Source organism: Falco naumanni, chromosome Z, assembly GCF_017639655.2.
Source record: "Falco naumanni isolate bFalNau1 chromosome Z, bFalNau1.pat, whole genome shotgun sequence".
Lineage (NCBI taxonomy): Eukaryota > Metazoa > Chordata > Aves > Falconiformes > Falconidae > Falco > Falco naumanni.
Window position 1 is genome coordinate 46780621 of NC_054080.1, and position 22205 is coordinate 46802825.

The following is a 22205-nucleotide window of genomic DNA, read 5'->3' on the forward strand; positions in this document are numbered from 1 at the left end:
AACTATCAACATATTTTAATGTATGCTATTTTGCAGGAAGAGGCAGAAGGTGCGAGGGGTGTAATACAGTATTCATCTCCATGCCAAAATCACCCTCACTAGCTTTACAGGTCCAACAAAATGACCCTGGTTTTCCTCAGTGAGGGCTTGGGGAGAGCTTCTCGCCTGTCTTCCACAGCAGAACAAGACAATTTTACATGCTTGGAGCCCCTACCAACTAATGAAAACAGACAAGAATCAGTTCAGTAGAGAAGGATGAAAAGCTGCTTCTTCCCAGCCGCAGGCCGAGTAAGTTCCTCATTTCAGACACACCAGCATGGAGGTCAGGGGCAGAGATGAACACCAGACACAACACCTCCAGGTCATGCTGGGGCTGGCTGCACAGTGACCTGAATAACCTCCTCACGGGCTTCACTGCTTTCACAAGGTGGTAACTATTACAGGACATCCAGGTCTCAGCACCTCTGAGCTAACTGCTTCACAGGCAGCGCTGCAAGCTTTCCATCCCATGACCACACACTTACACAGTCAGTGACACAAAGGTGCTCCTGACGGGAACCGAGGTCAGAACATGCCATCCTGACTGACGCCCCAGCCTGCTGCTGCCAGTGCTGAGAGAGGAAAATAACTGGAACCCAGACGTTGGGGGACAGTAAGGAGTAAGAATAGAATGGAAAAAATAAGCAATTGATTTCCTGGAAAATACTGAAAAACAGAAACAGGTTTTGCAACTTCCATCTTAATGGAAGCTGAGGAACAGACTGACAGGAGACTTGGTGTCCCTTTCACTTGTATTGCTAATCCTGTGCAGCACAAAGCCCAGTTCAGAACACACACTACGAAAAGACATTTCCAACAACTAGATGAACAGCACAGCAGTTGAAGTTTCCTGCTTTAATAATTCATATTATACCTCTTCAATTCCCCCACCATCCAAACCCCAACCAATAAAAGAATGGTCAAGAGATACAGAAACACCTGACAAGTGTAACTTCCACAACAAAAAAATTTTACAGGTCAGTTCCCTTGCAGAATCAGTGGAGGGGTAATATACTTTCATGTCAGCAGTGCACAGGTATGAGTAAGATGCTGTATGATAGACAGGATTAGCATCCCTTCCCTGTGTTCACTTTCTAGCTTGACATTCCTTGCTCCTCCAAAGTCATACGCATTAAAAGCTTCACCTAGAAACTGTCTTCTGTCTGTGTGTTTGAATGAGAAAAAAGTCCTTGCTGCACCCAGTTTTAATTTCTGTAAAGAACAGTGAAAGAGAGCAAGTAATAAGTAATAAAGTCTATCACACAGATACCTGTAACTATCAGTCTCTGCACTATCAAAATATTGCACGCTGAATACTACTACTGCAGTACTACATACAACACCAAGAATCCTCTGAAAACTTTTAAGAGCAGACATGGTCAAAGTTTAATGAAACCCACAAAGGTAGCAGAAATCTGTACCTAATCTTTATTCAGCACAAAAGGGAAAATAAGTTACTTACCTGTAACTTAATCCTCTGACAAACTTACTTCCCAGAAGGTTTTGAATAGTCACTCTGGTTTCCTCCAGTAGATTTTTAGCAGCTGAATCTCCTACAGCAATAGCAACAATGCGACCAGGACTTCTATTTTTCAGTAGGGTCTGGAGCTTCAAGCTGTCTTCTGCAAATTCATGAGTATCAAACTTCAGCACTTCCAAAACCTCTGCTGTGTCCTGATCAATCACTCTCACATTTAGTCCTCGGGAAAAATTCTTTTTGAATGTGTAATTACCATAGGCCAGCCCTGAGAAATACATAGTCTTTGACAGAAGAGTCCAAGATAACTTCTGGTGCCCATGCAACTCCAGGGTTCCTTCAGGGCCCACACCGATAAATTTTTTGCCAAATTCTGGCATATCAGCACCTTCGTTTGACTTCCCATACAAAATAATAGTTGCTTTGGATTTATAGCGGCATTTCTCTGCTCCAACATGAAGCATTCCACCATCCTTTATCAGGATAAATCGAGTTCTCAGGGTAATATTCTTAGAACCTTCTTTATCATCACCAAAAACAAGTAACCCTAAAGGAAAAGCAATATTTCTGCAGGTCAAAGCGAAATGCAGATAGATTCAAAGAACCAAGTTCTGCAATAAGAACAACAACATAAATAGACTTATTTTCCACACCTATGTGTTAAGCTGCTACACTCTTATATATGTTTATTTGGGAAAGATACTCCTACCAAATGTGATTTATCTTTCTAAGAATATGGCCGGCTTATTTCTAATTTTTTCTGCTGTTTTGGTAGAATTACTAACATACCATAGTCACAATCAGATCTTGTACAAAGAAGGCTACTACACAAGTCTTGTTTTACTATATCTTACAGAAAACCACAACAATGCTCCACTGAAAAGACCCTACAGTGTTCATTCATCATTTTAATGATATTCCCAGTCTGGTAGCAGGCTGAAAAGTAAAAGCAGGGGAACTGGTCGATAAGCTGCAACATAAAATTCCACCACATTTTTCATGTAATCACGGAAGTAAAAGCCATACAGTAAACCGAAGCATGATGTTCATCTTGCTATTTCATACCTCCATCCTGTATAACTATAGAGTGTACTGTAGCATCTGAGTTCAGACGAAACAAATCCCCTTTTTTGATAAACACTCTCTTTTCAGGATCTTTTCCAGGGTTCCAGTTTTTAAGACGAGGATTCTGATCAGGACAATTCTCTGCAATACAATGCGATATTCAGCTTTTAAAAAACAAGCATTGTCACACTAATCAAGGCAGCATTAGCATGAACACAAGCAAAGCAGAGTCAGCCACCCACAAAGGATTCCCACCTCCTTCTGTGGTTACAATACTGCAGCCAGTGATGCTGCCGTTTGTACTTGAGCAGCCAAGAAGCAGCCACCTGCCAAGGGTGTGAAGGCATTCTTACTAAGCTACTGATGGCCAGGCTGACCTGTCAATATATACTGTTGACAACAGATTCTTTTGAAGTCCATCTGATTATTTTATTTTTTTTTTTGAGATTTTCTACATCACCTCCAGTAGAAGAGAATTAATTGGGAAAAACTCAGATCACAGCAGTCACATTGAGCACTGGATGCCCTGGGTCACCTACTTAGTCCAACTAACATGATTGTCAAGCATCTAAGTATCTCCCCTCCCTCAAGGTCTCTCCCTGGGTGAAAAAGGCTGATCTCTTCTTGCTTATAAGCAGACAAATCACTTCTTTCAGTGTAGGTTTGCAGGTAAGGGGTAAAGTGGGACAATGTCCTCAGTACCTTTAGTGCAATACCTTATACCTTAGTGGTTTGAGCAATTTCCTAGGTCTAAACTCATAGTTTGTACTCCTCGGGAAGTCATCTTAAGTATCAGGCTACAAGCCACACAAGAGCAGACACACGCAATCCCTGCTGAAGGTCTGGCAGAACACAGGCAAGAACACCACAGTATGAGGCTAGAACAGGAGAAGCAGCAGCAAGAAGTGACAGGGTTGTGTGATTTCAGCTGAAGTTATAGCAATGTAGTATTTACAACACACACATCTTTAAAGCAGCTGAGCAATGCAGCAGCATAGGCACACTATAAAAACAGAAATAGAAAGTATACTTCTTCGATTTTCTTACTCAAAGGGAAGTCAGACAGAAAATATTTTTCTTAAGAAAAAGACAACCAAAAAGATGCCAAGATAAACAGGCTAGCAGCCCACCCGAGAGTAACAGTCAAAATAGCTTTTTTACATCTTATCTTCTGGAGAAAAACACCCACACACCTGCAATGGAACTTTGGAGGCAAAAAGCTATTAGAAATAGCCCATTCTTGCAAAATTTAAAGAAAGTGAAACCTACCCATGAATTTAAAAGCCAGGCAGTTTTAGTTTTGCCAACCGAAATGTTTTTCCTTTGGTGTTACTCTCCACATTTCAAATCCTTTCCAACTCAGGAAACCCACATAAACCAAGATTTGACTACCAGTAGGAAAAAAACCAACAGAACTGCGTACGGGCAAAAGGTATCCAAGTAGCGATATAAACATGAAAGGAAAATATTTCAGGGGGATCCTAAGACGACAGCATTTAGAAAATGAAATTTAACAGAGGAAAAGCCAAAAAGCAAGAAGAATTGCTATCAGCAAGACTGCTGAGCACTCACCAGATAAACACGCATCTACTGCCTGACTCATGCAGAGTCACTAAACCCTCTTCCCCAGACACCACACACACAAGCACTGTGAAGAAACATGTTATTTACTGGCTAGTAGCAAAGGGCAACGTGGGGAAACCACGAGTCAACAACCTGATGATTTCTGCTTAGTGTGATTCACAGAAAAGACCTAGTAACTGTAAATTTTTCTGTTGAGTCAGAAAGAAGAGGTATAGCACAATAACTCAGAAATAAAAAAAAGTATTTAAATCTGTTGTACATTACAATCTAGCAAGGAAGCCATCAGCATCAGAAATAGGCACTCCCGTAATGCAAGCATGCTTCTGAAGCACAGTGGATCAACTTACTGGCAAGCAGATCAGATGTGCTTGGCAAAAGTATTTCAAAATTCCCCCTTAGCAATTGCAGTAGGGTGCAGGGAGACATCAAGTATTTAATGCTTCACCATATGTTACCTCCAAAATTACTGATTAGATTTTACAGATCACAGTCACTGCCTCTGCAGTCAAGATTAAATGGAAACTGAAGCATAGACCAGAAAACATTAGGTAGTTAGGGCCTTGCCAAATTTAACCACTCGTGTTGAAAATTTTTCAAGTCAAACTTCTGCTTCAGAGCATTTCTGTAAAATTGGGTCAGCTCTCCTTAAGAAAAAGAAATTGTTTAGCTGTTTCTAATGGAGTTGCAGGGGAGGAAGTGATAGTTTTACAAATGGTGGAGAAACAAAACCCACAAAAAGCACCCTGCCAAAAAAACCCAAAACCCAACCAGAACACCCCAAAGCCCCAAAAAAATTCCAGCTTCTAAAACCTTCCACATGCTGGAGCAAAGATACGAAATTTGGCAGGAGAAAAGGCAGGAAACAGTTCTCAAGACATAGTTAAATAGTTGCTTTCTACCTGGTTAGCCACCAAGTCTGGAGTTTTTAAGGCCTCTGGGAAAAAGTTATCAGTGTTATATTATGCTCAGCAGAAGTTTATCACAGTTTGGCAGCTAAATTTTCTGAGGATCCTGTTTACCCTGGGTAAGCTCCAGCTGAGAGCTGGAAAGGCCAAGAAGAACTTTTCCCTGAAAACCTCCACAGCTTGTCATCCTGACCCTGCAGCACAAGCCCCTGGAAACAGGGAAGGAAATTGCATTTCCAGTGCTCTCCCTGATCTCCAGCGTTCAGGACTCCTTGGAAAAAAAAAAAGATGATGACAGGAAGATAAAAGCAAGGAGGAAAAAAGAAACCAGCTGACAGGCAGGAACAGAAATGCAGGCAAGTATCATTTTCCCTTTGGGGAAAGTATGCCGGAGGTTTAGGATTTACACGCAATTACTACTAAGTCTCACATTCCCTCCGCTGCCTTTTGAACAGCCATTAACAGTACTGAAAATATGGATTTCCAATTAGCCTTTAAGAAGAACACACCTAGCTGGTGTCATTGGCTGCAGTACTGCATATGCCATGTTGGAGCTGAGCGTATGAACATTTCAACCTGTTGGGAAACTTTTGGGCAACTGCTGCAGCAACAATACTGCGAAATTAAAATTTCAACCAGACTCTCCTTGGTGCCTGTAGGATTTTCTCTTATGTCAGGGTTTCCAAAGGGTTCTATGGGTGTATGTTGGTTGGGTTTTTTAAAAAGATAATGCAGGGAAAATTCAGAAAGACACAATGCAACAACAAATGCTGAAAACTGGCCAGGACTTCCATCAAGAAGCAGTGGGACATTGAAGGAAAGCAGTCACAACCTCAGGTTACTCCTTAGCCTAACAAAAAAAACAGCCCATCCACTAAACTCTTCCCGCAACATCCTCAGTATCGCCAGTGATCAGTCAACCACATGCTCACCATGCCTTCAGTGCAAAAAATACACATAACTCAGTGCCTCTGGAATGAGCTACGGCAGATGAAGCACAACCATTCCAAAACCACCCACATTTTTCAAAAAGGCATGCTGTCTCCTTCATGTTATCAGCTTTTAAAGCGTAAAGGGACTAGTATTTTATGTATTCCACAACACCCCACTTCTATTAAAACCATCACCAAAACCTACAACTTTTAATTAGCTAGAAGTTACGGTCTTGGTATCAAAGCAGAAAGATTGAACCCCCCTGCCTCAAAGTACTTCTCAGAGTCCAGTGGCTAAGTCACCCCTCAGCCTTCTCTTGAACTTGGCTGTAACCGAAGTACTTACTGCAGACAGGCAGCTCTATTACCCGTGATCTGGATCACAACATAGCAGCAACTTTGCCTTTAGTACTCCCTCAGGATTTTTTGTTTTCCTCCATAATTACTATGAGAACTCAGTAACTTCACCAAGAAGAGATCTCGGCAAGCCAACACCGAATGTGCTCCAGTTAGATGCATGTATTCATTCTGTACTGTTACCTGAAATCCTCAATTGATTATCTAACTTGTTCAGCCTGTGTAGCACTGACTTTGGAAACTGAATCTTTTGAGTTACTATGCCAAAAGCCACTGAGGAGCCTAAGTCTGTTGTGTTACAATAGCAGTTTCAATTCAAACCCCTGTTTAGCTTTTAGAAACTTGACTTCTGCCTTAAAAAAACCAAACAAACAAACCCCAACAAAATAACTCATGCTCCAAACTGTGCTACCAACTTTCCAGCAACCACACCTCACAGCAACTCCTTGCAGTATTTGGCCAGAGGGTTGTATAGTTATTGATCAGTACTTAATCACATCACCTGTTCATACTTTATAACCACTTACACATTTGGGAGGTTTTCCAAATTCCATGAAAGTTGCCTAGCTTTCTAAGATGAGCTGAAAAAAATCAGGGCTAATAGATCAAAAAGGTCCCTGCCCAATTTGTGTATAAAACCCCCACACACTGTTAGTATTAATTCTTGCAGATTTTTAAATATTTTATTTCTTGAACACTCTTGTACTACCTTCCTTAGTTACTGCTTAAACAGACAGGATTTCGTTTTGTCTACAATCCATGAGTGTATAAGGCAGCTTCTGCAGACAAAAATAATCTTAAGACAACATTCATGCTTCTTCCCCCCTCACCAGCAGTATTTATTTACTGCTACGCCTTTTTGTTTCATGTAAGTAAATCAAATCCTTCACAGTAAAAACATATAAAAAATGACACTGATCACAGAAGACGGAGCTGCTCTTAGCCCCTGACATTGATTCATTCCATGTTAAAATTGCAGTAAGCATCCTATTTTTCCACTTAATTTTAACACTAATCCTGATGCTGAATTACTGAATTATGTTCAGAGGAACTGTAACTTCTAGGATCATTCTGTTTGCAAAAGAACTTACCATCTGGAGCATATTTTGAAGCTATTCCCAAAAAAATCCCCAGTGCAACAAAAAGAGAAAGGCTAGAAATGGCAAAGCAAATTAGAGTATTTTTATGCCTGTTGGCTTCTGCCTGGTGGTGGTGCCGATCCACTGGTAAGGCTGGGAGTCTTGTCCGTGCTTCTTGTCTTGCAGAGGTAAATTCGGCTGCAGCATGGCTCTGTGAAGGTGGTGGGGGACGGAGTGGGGCAATTCTCCCTGGGATGTACCCCGAAGACCTGTGACTGCTCCCGTTCTGAGGCTGGAGGAAAGCAGGGGAGCTCCCCCTGGCATCAGTGTCTTGCATGTTATAAAGTCACTGGAATGCACACACACAGAGGGGAAAAGAGACAGGCTTTCAGAATACAGAGCATGATACATAAATAAACAAATATAAAGCAGTTTTAAGCCACACGCCTTCATAAGAAGAACAGCCACTGCAACTGTGGCTATTTGCAAAGTATCCATCACTGGGTTACCACTGATCATTTGCCATAGTGTAACAGCTTGAAACAATAGTCTAGATCTTAAACGAAACTGAACTCAAAAGTGGCTGGTATGGGAAAACAGTACAGCACAGACTGTTTCTTTGTAGTTCCACTAGGTGTTTTTCACAGTGTTTTCACAGTTAGCTTGTATTATGTGATTACGAAATAAACTGAACAATGAGAAAGTTAGCTACCCCTTCTTCCCCCCCAGTTATGCAAAGAATGCCTAAACGTATTTATCCTGCATACAGAAGCTGAACAAATTCCTCATTCTTTTCCTTTATGGAAAAGAAGCTGAAAGACACGAGCCTTTCTTCCACACTGAAAGGAGTAAAAAGCATTAAAATTTAATACAGAAAATACCAAACACACGTTTATTTATATTCACAATGATGCAACTTAGTCAACACTTAATTAGCTGAGGCACATAGAGTCTGCAAACTCTTTAGTTTACTTACAGTGGGATTCAACTGCTAGTAAAGGTGCATCAGGAATGGTTCTGTAAGCAAGTCATCTGTATCTTGTGCTGTAAACCTCATGATTATTCTCAATGCTGAGATGCCTGGGTTTGGACACAAAGCCTCATAGCAACATGCCTGCCCCAGATCTCTGCACCTACCACCCAGAAGTGAGTGCTACTTTTATTTCAGTCATCAGGACTGTTTCCATCCTCTTCTGAAGCAACCAATGAGGAAAGCCTACCAAAAACACCACTGCCTGGCTCATCCTCGCCAACAGTTCTCACCTACCACACTTCTCCTATTCGCTTCAAGAGATGCAAAACTGCATTTGACCGTTTTCTCAGGCTTTCCGGTCAACTGTGTTGTATTGCATGGAGTATTCACAAAGCTAGCATGATTTTGGGTATTTTTTTTTTTCTTATTAACGTTTCTTAAGGATGGGATTTTTAAGAAGGCAGCTCAAGTTTCAGTTAACTGAAACCTAACTTTCCAAACTAAAACCTAAAGGGGATTTAGGCATCAGTCATGTGTATTAAATATCAAAACGAATTACTGGAATAAAAATTACCAATAACAGAAGAGCATAAAGATCCTCTTTCTCTTTCATTAACAAAAGGAAGTCTGAGCTCCACTCTGAAGTGCCAGGCACACTGGTGAAGGAGAAAAGTGACAACTGCAATCTTATTCTGAGAAGCAGCAAAGGAGCCTTTTGTCTCACATGCTGCAAAATCTGATACTTCAGTGTTTCAAGCCAAAAGAGTTGTTATTATTGAAGAGGCTGGATTACCCTTTCATCAGAGACAATGCATCTCCAGATGTACACACAATGACAATAAAGGCACTGAAACATTAACTGGAGTAGACATCCCAGAGCACAAAAATTCTGTCAAGTCCTCCAGCAGTGCTTCTCACACCTGTTTGTTGTATCAAATTGATTTTCACCGTTTTCCTTTCTGCTCCTTGAGAAACTATTTCTCAAACCTAATCCCCTGCTCTCAGCTTCCCAATGCATTATGAGCACTGTGGAACAGCTTACTTTCACATGTGCTTTTACATTCAACTAGTCATCTTTCAGCAGTGAAAACTCAATCATTTCTATTCTTTAGAAGTGGTGTTAAAAAGCTGAGCAGAGAAGCTTTTCAACTAATTCAAAGGTAATATTTATGTCTAGCTGAAACAAATGCTGAAGTATCTTTGTGATTAAAAATTTAAAGAAATCTGACCCAGCATTGAGGTTTTTTATGGCTTGGGCCCCTAATATCTTGAACTCAGTTCAAAAGTTTTCAGTTATGGCATCTGTCTATCACACCGACAAAATTAGTACAGAGTGTGTTCATTATAACGTGATACAAAGAGTTAACAAGTTAGTTGATATAGCTGAGCAATTAACAAAGTTATGTAAAACATAACTTACTTTTACAAAGTAATTTTACCACAATTTTGCCTACTAAGGCCTCTTTAAAGTACTGCTAGCCCTTAAAGAGAAGTGTCATTCATGACAACCGGCATCAAACACACTTGTGTCATATTTCAAGCACATTGTTTTGTACAAAGCATTCTGCCTTGCTTGCAATCCTCATTTTGCAAATGGTAAAAGTTTTCCAGGACGGGTGGAAAAGAGACTGCAAAATCACTGTCTTAACCGCTACAAAATAGTAATAATGAAACAAAGCCATAAGGAGATACTTAACACAATGAAAAGATTTACTATAAAGTTTTCCATTACAACAGGAGTAACCATTTCAACACTTCCTTCCCTCTTCCTGTGTTATTTGAAAATCTCTTACTGAAAGAAGGACCTTTTCTATCCTGTAAAGCAGCTACTGGCTTTTCTTTAAAACTAAGAGATGTTAAAAATCTGACTCCAGTCACTGACCAGTTTATTTCCAATCTGTGGAAGTCTTCACATAGCACCACACAAATGCAAGTGTAGTAATTGGCTATATGGCCAGTTATACCCTAGAGAGTATGGTTATTTGGTTGCACAAACACAGATTGGGTCAAATGTGGGGGGGGGGGGGCAGGGCGGGGAGGCAGGGGAAGTATCTGTTTGAACTATTTAAATACCGTATTTCCTTGCAAGTTCCCACACACCTGAATTTTCCTATTTAACACTTTCTTTCTGCACCCAAGGCCTGCCATTTCCCTTTGACCTGTGCCTATGCTGTGTTCGTTTAAAAAAAAGCAAGTGTTGAGATTAAAGGCCCCAGAAGATCATGTGCAACCAAAAAACCCAGAGAGGACTGGGTCCTGTCACCAGAATCTCCTACACCCACAGAAGCAAGAGGTCTCCTAAAGGACCTCATGATCTGGGCATTTCCTCCTGATGGTACAGTCCTAGAGAAGCACACTATCACTTTTACAATTGTACTGTCGTATGCAGAGAGACGCAGTATTCTGCTTGCTTTGCAGCTTGCTTCAGAGTGATTTTGGTAAACGTCAAGCTCTTCCACAACATACATCCAATTACCTTATCTAAGAGTTATACAGAACTCAGTCTGCACAAATCTTTTATTTGCCATGCCATTCAGGCAGGCTGCTACCTCAGTACTCCCAGCCTTCTCACCCTTCAGCCTTCATGCAGTATTTTCAAATCCATGATTCACAACAGCTCTTAGTCAGGGCCACACATAAGTATGTGCTTCCAGCTCACCAGCACCAGGGAAGCTTCCAACACACAGATTCTGCTAGAGCAACTGAGATGCTTCAGCCCACTACGTACTACGTTATCACCCATCTGCTGGAAGGATACACTGTTTGCATGTCACTTTCACAAGAGTGATGCTACTCCACACAACCTGTTTATGTACCACTTCCCACAACATTAAGCAAGGAAGTACTTCTCATGCGGATCACATCAGCCAACTCAGCTTAAGCCATCTTAAAAGAAATAAAATAAAATAGGAGTTTATTTTGCACTGCACCTAAGTAAGAACAATGATCACCTGCAAGTCTGGCTCTGCCACCATCGCATCTGAGCTGTGTGGAAAGCAAACCACAGCAGGCAGACAGCAATGAGCCACTGAACAAACTGCAACATCTCCAGTCTCCTCACGTATTCCTTCACTGTTTTTAACTTGTGGGACTAGCACACATTCATACAAGCCCACATGGTTCCACACTGGCAGAAACTAGAAACATAAGCACTGTACAACCAAGGGACAACATCCGAACCTCCCGAGATGTGAGTGTGCACTCAGAAGCAAGCAGCATACTTACCTGTTACTCAGTTCGGGGCTGGATTACTGGAAAGGAATGAGATTCTTTCACAAGGTATTTCAAAACACCACCTGACACCACTCAAACATGAGAAATACACCCAGATATTTCACACTTTTCTGCTGTCAAATACCTAGCAGAACAAAACATGTCAAATGCACTAGAAAGCTTGTGCACTCTTGCATCTTCTCAAAACTTTGGAAACAAAGTACACTCACTTCCATACAATGCAAAGAAATCAATGCTTCTCTTAAAAAATATTTTGAGAATACATAGTTCACAGGTCTTAAAAATAAAACAAAAGAGAAACTAGGAGAAACCTTACTTCTGTTGCTCTGGGCTATCAAACACCACCAGCTACAGTGCCAACCTAACACCATACTGTTTAATCTCAAGAGTATGTAATTGTCATTAAGAAAAAGACTGAAGAAGGGTAGAGGGAAACCCACACACATCAGAATCAATAAATAAGTATTTCCCCATGCAATACAGCGCCACAATGGTTAATGCTGCTTTCCTGGCACAGACATTTATTGGGAATGAGATCAAAGGGCAGTGAGAAACCCAAGAGAAGGGAAAGGGGCAAGAAGTCAGTACTAAAAAGCTTGTAAGTAGCTACAGTTACTGAACAGAAAGTGGTGTAAAGCAAAGTCCTGAGTAAAATATGCACACCTCTACAAGCCTCCAAGCTGTTCAACTACAATGGAGATACTAATTTCAGGACAACCTTTTCAAATGCCTTAGAAGTCCTCAGTGCAACAAATCTTAACCTCACCATTAAGACAATTAATGGTTCCCAGTAGACATATGGGGTGCTCACACGCATTCTTATATGGTTCCACATTTTCTTCCACTGCCTTGTTTTGAAATTACACCTCTTCTCTATGATAACAGGCAGCATGTTTGTAGGAACCTACTTTTCCACCCACTTGTGCAAAAGCTGCAAAGAATGTGTGTGCAGTAAAACACATTAACACAGTTATGTTATAATATCACAACAACGTTTATAATAGCCTGAAAAATCACAGCTGACTTAAAAAAGCTTAAAAACATCACGTATGCTGTCTTGCTGCATGCCATCACGGAGTCGTCTCCCTAGTCCAGCAGTTTCAGATGAAAGTCAGAAAACAAACAGCAAGAGTCAGCGAGAAACAGATAAAAACATGATAAGAATTACAACACTTTGTTCAAAAGAAGTTACATTGCACCAGATTTTCTGAGTTTCCTGTGTAGCAACTACTAATTTTTACTGAATTTTTTGGCACAGAAAACACAAAATTGCGTGATCATGATACACAACCACTGGAAACTACTTGAGCTGAGGACCACATTTCCTAAAACAAGTCTTTGCAAAGTACCACAGATCAAGAGAAAGAAGTGCAAGCATGCACAATGTATACAGTATAAGATGAGGTCTGTAGATACAAGTAATCATCAGCTGGTCTAATGGAATCTTTTGAGTGCACAAGTCTCTCTCTGGGTCAGAAGCAAATTTCAAACCTATACATGAGTAGGAAAAGTTTAATGATATATGCTTAGACGATATGGAAAACAATTTAGTTATTATCTATGGATTAGGAAGGATGCTGGGGTGGGGGGGGTGGGGGGAGGAGGGGAGAGGATTTTGAGAAGATTGCTTCCTGAAGGAAGGAGACAGGTATTTGTAGCCTGTGGAATATGAGTTTGTCTGTGATAACAAGTATGATGCCACAGCACATCATCAAAACCACTCTGCGGTTCATGGCTTACAGCATACAGGAGGCATGAATTTAATTCCTAGCCTCTTCTGAAACAAGGCATTCGGTAGGTCTCATTAAGGATGGGGATGAAAGATCAGAGACAAAGCAGATTTTGGTACAACTAAAATGGTTTCCCTCTCCAGTGACAACTGGGCTTTTATCCTTCACCCACGGTTTGCATGAACGAGTTCTGCAGCAGTCACTTGGTTTCACTTACTGTCAGCAAAGCATCTGATGCAGCAGATGAAATACCTAACTTTTCAGAAAGTTCACGTACAAAATGTTGGGATTTTCACAGTTTTTCTGCAGAGATGCATCTTACTGCAGAAACTGCAGGGATGTGTTGTTCTTCTCCAATTCCTGGACACTAAACATTACCCTGCAAGCATCAAGTGCTCGTGACTGACCACAAGTCACTTATTTTCAGTCTGCTCTAGTACATTTGTAACATCACCGAAACAAAGAAACATAAGCCAGAAGCCACAGCATTGAACTGTAGTCTGTGTAGCTAAAATGATGCCTGATACTTTCACTGACTTCATTTTTCCCCCCCTTTGTTTCTTTTGACACAGTTACTCTTTATAAAACACTTACACATTGGGGAACTCTATTCTGTTTTTCATTCATCATTAAAACAATAGCATGTTCTTCCTGAGGAAATTATTCAGAAACCACTTGTTTCTTTGCATAGAAGTGAATCAACCAATGACTTAACCACAGAGGATCCATGACAGCACACCAGACGTATGGCACGCGTGCTGAAATAGGCAACGTGAATGGAATAATTTTTACTGTTTCTCTCATTTTCAGAAAAGAAAGATTTAATAACTTGCATAAGAGACCAAGAGTGGAAACTTGCATTTTAATCACACATCTGCCATTAGCTTGCTGCCTGAGTCACAGCTTATTTGGACCCCAAGCCTGTAACATAAGAAATAAAGTGGTCACTACTCTCACAGGGACATTGTGAGGGTTAATTTACAGAACACTTTGGTCTCCCTCAGCTCAGTGATGCATTTGAGTACAAGTCTACTTTCAAGCAAATAAAGAGGTCAGTTTAAGTCAACATGTTCTGTGTGAAAGTAACAGATTGCAGCATTTATCTTAGATAATCTGAAGATGATGGTACAGAAGAAGATACAAGTTTTTTAACTACTTCTTATATTGACAGTAAGTAGTGGTATTTACAGATAACTGCAGTCCCCAGAAGAACAAAAGTCTCGTCCAAAACAGCTACAGCTTAGGATTCCACTGCAGAAAAATTTTCTATGTAATGGTAACACACTCCAGAGAAGTGAAGCCCAGTTCTGCCACTACATTGAATCACTGATGAAACAAGTCCTGGCCTGCAATCCATTCAAGAGGAAGAAGGTGAGATTAGATCCCTGTTTTCTTATGATATCAGAAAAGCTTTCATAAATAGATTATCAGCATATATGACCATACAGAATATAATAAGCAGTGGGGGAAAAGAGTCAGATCCCATAATTAGCTTTGGTTAACACATATAAGCATAAAACCACCAAGAAACTCCTGACTGTATTGACAGAATCACTTAATAACCAGTGTCATCTTTAAAGTATATCTAAAACATGAATCAGTAGCATAACATGCTCTTTTCCATAACAGTATATAGATGTATTTCTTCTTCATCCTGATCCTTTGTACTTATCCTGGTTTTCTTTTCAGGTAAAGCTCTGAAGGTCATATAACTTTTTTTCAGTCCAACTCAAATTTCAGTAAATGATATGCCACTCCTTCTTCTGCTTACTTGAAGGATTCTCTCTGTAGTTTTCACTTGTGCATCAGCCACAAAGAAAACAATGCTCCTTGAGAAGCTGAATTGCTGTAGCTGCACAGCTGCATCCTTTTAGATTTTTCTTGCATTTATATGAGCCAAGTTAAATGAGTCTGCATTAAAAGCATAAAAAAAAAAATAAGCTAAGACCTCCAAATTACATCCACTGAGCAACAACTGTGACATCAGCACCTCTTAGCTGTATGAACTCCCAAAGGATTCTTCATTCTGGAAAAGGATGACTAAGACAGACGATACATGACACAGGTCCGCACAGTCAGAAGTTGTAGTGAGAACTGAAATGACTGTTCATGTCTCTTTCAAGAAAGAATAAAAAAAAAAAAAAAGGAGGGGGGGAAAAAGAGGGGGGGAAAAAAGAGGGGGGGAAAAAGAGGGGGGGGAAAAAGAGGGGGGGAAAAAGAGGGGGGGAAAAAGAGGGGGGGGAAAAAGAGGGGGGGGAAAAAGAGGGGGGGAAAAAGAGGGGGGGGAAAAAGAGGGGGGGGAAAAAGAGGGGGGGAAAAAGAGGGGGGGAAAAAGAGGGGGGGAAAAAGAGGGGGGGAAAAAGAGGGGGGGGCAAAAGAGGGGGGGAAAAAGAGGGGGGGGAAAAAGAGGGGGGGAAAAAGAGGGGGGGAAAAAGAGGGGGGGAAAAAGAGGGGGGGAAAAAGAGGGGGGGAAAAAGAGGGGGGGAAAAAGAGGGGGGGAAAAAGAGGGGGGGAAAAAGAGGGGGGGGGGGAAAAAGGGGGGGGGAAAAAGAGGGGGGGAAAAAGAGGGGGGGAAAAAGAGGGGGGGGAAAAAAGGGGGGGGGAAAAGAGGGGGGGAAAAAGAGGGGGGGCAAAAAGAGGGGGGGAAAAAGAGGGGGGGAAAAAGAGGGGGGGAAAAAGAGGGGGGGGAAAAAGAGGGGGGGGAAAAAGAGGGGGGGAAAAAGAGGGGGGGGAAAAAGAGGGGGGGAAAAAGAGGGGGGGAAAAAGAGGGGGGGAAAAAGAGGGGGGGAAAAAGAGGGGGGGAAAAAGAGGGGGGGAAAAAGAGGGGGGGAAAAAGAGGGGGGGAAAAAGAGGGGGGGAAAAAGAGGGGGGGAAAAAGAGGGGGGGAAAAAGAGGGGGGGAAAAAGAGGGGGGGGAAAAAGAGGGGGGGAAAAAGAGGGGGGGAAAAAGAGGGGGGGAAAAAGAGGGGGGGAAAAAGAGGGGGGGAAAAAGAGGGGGGGAAAAAGAGGGGGGGAAAAATGAGGGGGGGAAAAAGAGGGGGGGAAAAATAGGGGGGGAAAAAGAGGGGGGGGAAAAAGAGGGGGGGAAAAAGAGGGGGGGGAAAAAGAGGGGGGGGAAAAAGAGGGGGGGAAAAAGAGGGGGGGAAAAAGAGGGGGGGAAAAAGAGGGGGGGAAAAGAGGGGGGGAAAAAGAGGGGGGGAAAAAGAGGGGGGGAAAAAGAGGGGGGGAAAAAGAGGGGGGGAAAAAGAGGGGGGGAAAAAGAGGGGGGGAAAAAGAGGGGGGGAAAAAGAGGGGGGGAAAAAGAGGGGGGGAAAAAGAGGGGGGGGAAAAAGAGGGGGGGAAAAAAGAGGGGGGGAAAAAGAGGGGGGGAAAAAGAGGGGGGGAAAAAGAGGGGGGGAAAAAGAGGGGGGGGAAAAAGAGGGGGGGGAAAAAGAGGGGGGGAAAAAGAGGGGGGAAAAAGAGGGGGGGAAAAAAGAGGGGGGGAAAAAGAGGGGGGGAAAAAGAGGGGGGGAAAAAGAGGGGGGGAAAAAGAGGGGGGGAAAAAGAGGGGGGGAAAAAGAGGGGGGGAAAAAGAGGGGGGGAAAAAGAGGGGGGGAAAAAGGGGGGGGGAAAAAGAGGGGGGGAAAAAGAGGGGGGGAAAAAGAGGGGGGGAAAAAGAGGGGGGGAAAAAGAGGGGGGGAAAAAGAGGGGGGGAAAAAGAGGGGGGGAAAAAGAGGGGGGGAAAAAAGTGGGGGGAAAATAGGGGGGGGAAAATAGGGGGGGGAAAAGAGGGGGGGAAAAAGAGGGGGGGAAAAAGAGGGGGGGGAAAAAAGAGGGGGGGAAAAAGAGGGGGGGAAAAAGAGGGGGGGAAAAAGAGGGGGGGAAAAAGAGGGGGGGAAAAAGAGGGGGGGAAAAAGAGGGGGGGAAAAAGAGGGGGGGAAAAAGAGGGGGGGAAAAAGAGGGGGGGAAAAAAGAGGGGGGGAAAAAGAGGGGGGGAAAAAGAGGGGGGGAAAAAGAGGGGGGGAAAAAGAGGGGGGGAAAAAGAGGGGGGGAAAAAGAGGTTTCTGAACCTGATTCAGTACTGGATGCTACAGACTTCAAGAATTTACATAGGATCAAAGAGCAGCAAGGCTGCAGAAGAGATGTCATTAAGAATTGTTGCATAAATTGTACTGCCTTGAGTTTTGGAAGTCCTTGAACCATGAACTGTTGGGAGGCTGGAAGCAGTAGTCCAGTAAAGATACTACACAACCATACATCTGTTACTCATCACTGTCAGACACTGGCTAATTGTCTGGATGGACACTCTAACTGATACGATGTGGCTATTCTTCCACTATGCTTTAAGATCTCATTTAATTGTTGTCTTCTGCCTCCACTTTTTGAAAATCGCCTCCGCCTGTAAGGGCCAAGTACCTTCTCAGGAGAGCCACTGCAATCATCTGTTGACATTACCAGCACAAATTACACCTTCACCTGACAGCTTAAATTACCATGCCAGACTGACACACAGTAGCTGAAACACAGTTTTCATTTTGCTGTAGGAATCGTGGCCTGGAGGGAAAGGACAGGGCACATATTAGCTAAACCCATGAAAGCACAAAGCCTTAAAAGTAACAGTCTTGTGAAACAGATCTCTACAGCTAACCTAATGCAGGATAACTCAACTGTCTGAATGCCCACATCCTCTGTGGCTCTAAGATATCAACAGATGCCAGGAGCCTGGTGAATAACATACACTGATTTAGCTTACACAACATAAAATACTTGTACAATTTTAGAAAAGAAAAAGCGTTTTCCATTATTTCCCTTTTGTAAAAAAATAAATCACAAACAGCATATTTTGGATATCTTGTAACAGAAGCAAGTCTTCAAAAAGCAAAACAAAGCCTTCTAATTCACCATTAAGCATTCATTCTGCTGAGCTGGTAGCTGCATTCTTACTTTTGGATTAGTGTGGTAAATTCCTTTCTAGGAAACTCCCAAGAACTTTGCACCCAACAGCCAAGCCCTGCTATATCCTGCCAGGTATAGCCAGTAATTTTGCATGACTGCACTACTTTTTATCTTTTTTTTTTTTCCCCTTCTTAATCCCATGTCCCAAGAAGAAGAGCTACCAGTACATTCCTTTGTACGCTGCCTTTTAACCTACTTCACAACAAAGGAACAGAATCAGCTACAAGTTCCAAAGTATACATTCTTTAATGTCTTCAGTATTTCCTTTCCATATTGGCAAATACAGCACTTTTCTCCCTCACATCTTTCTTCAAGGTATATAGTTTTCTACTCACGCTCCATTTCCTTTCTCAGTATTACTATTCCAAGAAAACATTTTTGCGGATTTTTACACCCACATCTACAAACAATTCATTCCTCTTTGTCCTGCCAAAAACATCTCCATTAAATCAGTAGTGAAATCCTTTTTAGTAAAAATAAACTGAAAAGGGATCTAAGCACAATCATGATTAGATTCCAAACAAGGAACTGTAATTTACAGTACAGATTTTAACCACATTTTCATGTATATGTCAGATGATTTTACAGAACTCCCTTGCTAAGGCAAAAAATGAACGTTACAGATACACTTCGGACTGTGCTCCTATTGTACAATGTATTTTAATATACAGAAAGTGAGATTTACCAGATTATAATCTCCCCCCTAATTTGTGTCTGAAGTTTTTAAATCATTGGTGCAAGCAAGCATGCAGAAGGTGAAGAGCAGAGTCCCTGCAAGCACTGTGGGACAAGCTTCCTTGCAGAGACGCATAATGTGGCCCATCAGCCAAGGAGCTCCTCTAGCTGCAGGGCAGCGGTAGCAGGGGTACGTACCTCTACAGCTGCGGAGACTGTAGCGTCAGCTCCCAGCAAACACTGGGGAACAGGTTCCCCCTCCTCCCCCACTCCCCCCCATCTCCAGTTCAAGGCAGAACAAAGAGGAGGTGGAGCTCTGATCCCAGCAGAGAGGGTGGTCAGTGCCTTCCCAAGGGTAAAGAAGCAAAGGGCTACTTCATACTCAACAGGTAAGATATACGCAACTGAATCGCTGCATAACGTTCTTGATATTTCTAATATTCATCTTTCTTTCCTCAAGTGGAAGAAAATAAGTCCTGCAGAATACCACTCATTTTCTATGAAGACAACTTCTACATTAAGAAGCTGAACTGACTGATTTCAAACCGCACAAAAATAGTACGCTAACAGTTTTTTCAAGATTTTTCTGCAACGTGGTGGACACATGGTAAAGGAAGTTAATCACTGTACTTGGTATTGAAAGGAAATTGATAACTTATCTGTAAATAAAGAATGTTTCTAATCCAGAATGTGCAAGGTACACAGGCATCTATTTCCATCTTCGATAAGAATGTTGTTTTGACGTATTTAAATCAGACTGAAAAGCATGTGTCCCACTGCACCCTATCATTCACTACTCAAGGAAACAAAAGCTCCTAACCTCCTTTCAAATACCAGCTATTTAGATATGTATCAACTGAGTTTTAAATAATTTTTTAAAAAAATTAAGCTGTAAAATAAGTGATAAAGTCCCAGTTTGTTCTTCAGACTCCGAGAGTTCCTAGATCTCCTTGTGCTGTACCTATTTGTAAATTCACACTGTAAGAGGAAACACCACCTTTTTATCCCCTTAGCCCATCCCCTGGTTTGTCAACTTGGAAGAAAAGTGAACTGTGCCACCAAATGGTAACTTCTTCCAGTCATGGGACCAGTTACAGCTGGGAAACCTTTAGTGGATTTTACAGGGCCTGCTGGAAACAACAGGTTTTCCACACAGGGGTCACCATCCTCTACTGCTTAGTGTCTCCACCAGTTAGCAACACATCTGATGAACAGGTTAAAAGCTTCCACCCAACCTTCACCACCACTTTCCCCAGAAAATACTGTGGCGGCTAAAGTGTTAACGTTCATGATTTAAAAAACCAAGGGTCCAACACGGAAAGAAACATCTATCCATGTCTCAAAACAGATGCATGCCACAGATACTGTTCAGATCAGGTGCTAAATTTCAGAAGACAGTTCTGATCTCACTTTAGCAAGGACCTCACAGCACCAGTCTCCAGCCTTCATCCCCCCTTTTTAATTCTGCCCGAATCCCTTGAATTCCTTTGTAGCTGGGGGCATTACCTGTGATTTACACAGAACCGTTAATTCTTCTGGACACTTTGCTCAGGGGCAGCCCCCAGCACACACTCTGCTGGATGCTCAATAGCAGGGAGAGGGCGCAAGGCCCAACAAACTTGATCTGGCAGATTGCACACCCGCACAGGCGGCACGCAGGACCCGTGCAGACAAAGACATCCGAGAGCCAGACTCCTAAGAACAAAGATGAACCTCCCCTCCTCCCCACTGCTACCCGTGGGCCATTTCACATCAGTAATGTCGATGAACTGTTGGAAAGCTTCTGCTGTGATTCATCAGAACTTGACTGATGCCACCACCCACAGATCTGAAGTACTGCTTTATCTTCCTTAGTGCATTCCCTTTGTCAAGCCCCAGGCACTATCTTGTTTTTATAACTATTCAGGAATATAAAATCTCTTCCCTTTTAAGGAACCCATGCCACTAGTTCACGTTTAAAACATAAATAAGGGTACTATCTTCTTCAGCACACACACCTCCCTAAGCTGTAACGTAGCACAACTGTTGGCCATTCATCACCGCACACCCTCGTCTATGAGAAGGGCTGAGCCGCACAGCTCCCACCCTGTTTCCTCCATGCCTTCGGGCAAGTAAAGCAGGCACAGTACAAGCAGACCATAATAACCCGGGCACTCCGGGATGCTTGTCAGGGCAGGTCCCAGCGGAGGTACGGCCGTGGAAATGGCCCGAGCACAGCCCGGCTTCCCAGCGCCATTTCGGGGCGCTCACAAAGGCGATGGAGCGCGGCCAACGCGCCCCACGGCACCTGCCGCCAGGCCCCGCGGAGCGGCGCGGAGCCCGCACCTGCCGGCGGGGGCGCACGGCGGGGGCGCACGGCCCCGGGTGGGGCAGACGGCTCCTCCGGGCAGCCGCGCCTGGGCCCGTCGCCAGCCCTCCCCGACGGGCTGCCGGCTACCGCCGCTCCCTCCCCTCCCTTCCCTTCCCCTCCCCTCCCTTCCCTTCCCCTCCCCTCCCTTCCCCCTCCCCTCCCCTCTCCTCCCTTCCCCTCCCCCCCCACCTTCCCCCTCCCGTCGGCCCCGGGAACAAAAGAGGCCGGTACCGCAGCGGCCGGCCGGGCAGCCGCAGCAGGCCGGCCCGCGCCCCGGCGGCTCGCCCACACTGGCAGCCGCTCCCGCCCCGCCGCGGCGCCCGCCGCTCCCCGGCCCCGACGCCGGCCCCGGCCGGGCGCGCACTCACCTGGGCCCGGCGCGGCGGCGCGCTCAGGGCGGCGGCATGGCGCTCCCCGCCCCGGACACGGCGGGAGGCCGCCCGGCTGCTCGCCACCTCCCGCCGCTCCCCGCCCCGGCTGCCGCCCTTACGCAATTGGCAGCGGCCGCAACCCCCCCGGGGCGACGATCCCCGGCCCCGAAAGGAGTCGCCTGCGCCCCGCGCCGCGGCCCCGCCTCCCGCCGCTCCCGCCCCCGCGCCGGGGGAGGAGCGAGGCCGCCCCGCTCCGCGCTCCGCCTGGCGCCGCGCAGCCCGGCACGGCACGGCCGTGGGGGTGCTGGGGCGGCTCCGGCCCGGGGGGCGGCGGCGGCCCCGGGCCTCACACCGGTAGCAGCCGGGGCTGGGGACCGGGAGGAGGCACGGAGTCGCGTTGCGCGCCCGCCCTGGCCCACGGCTGTCCTGCGGGCGGCGTGGAAATAACTAAATTACAGCTAAAGTGCCGAGCGCAATGTTCGATGCCCATGTCCGACAAA

The 22205-nt window shown here is 44.1% G+C and overlaps 1 protein-coding gene across 4 annotated transcripts in view; it reads right to left on the bottom strand.

Annotated features, from left to right (window-relative positions):
- CEMIP2 (cell migration inducing hyaluronidase 2) overlaps positions 1 to 22205 on the bottom strand; it is a 58433-nt gene that overhangs the window by 29929 nt on the left and 6299 nt on the right. For 3 of the 4 annotated variants that reach the window (XM_040579401.1, XM_040579398.1, XM_040579400.1), the window contains exons 2-4: positions 7451 to 7787; positions 2582 to 2722; positions 1502 to 2063 (exon numbers count right to left, since the gene is read on the bottom strand). In XM_040579401.1, coding sequence (XP_040435335.1) covers positions 1502 to 2063; positions 2582 to 2722; positions 7451 to 7775 — 1028 coding nt within the window. In that variant the 5' untranslated portion in view covers positions 7776 to 7787. Of the gene's footprint in view, positions 1 to 1501; positions 2064 to 2581; positions 2723 to 7450; positions 7788 to 21702; positions 21829 to 22205 lie in introns of those variants that run through there. The other variant, XM_040579399.1, reaches the window with a different exon arrangement.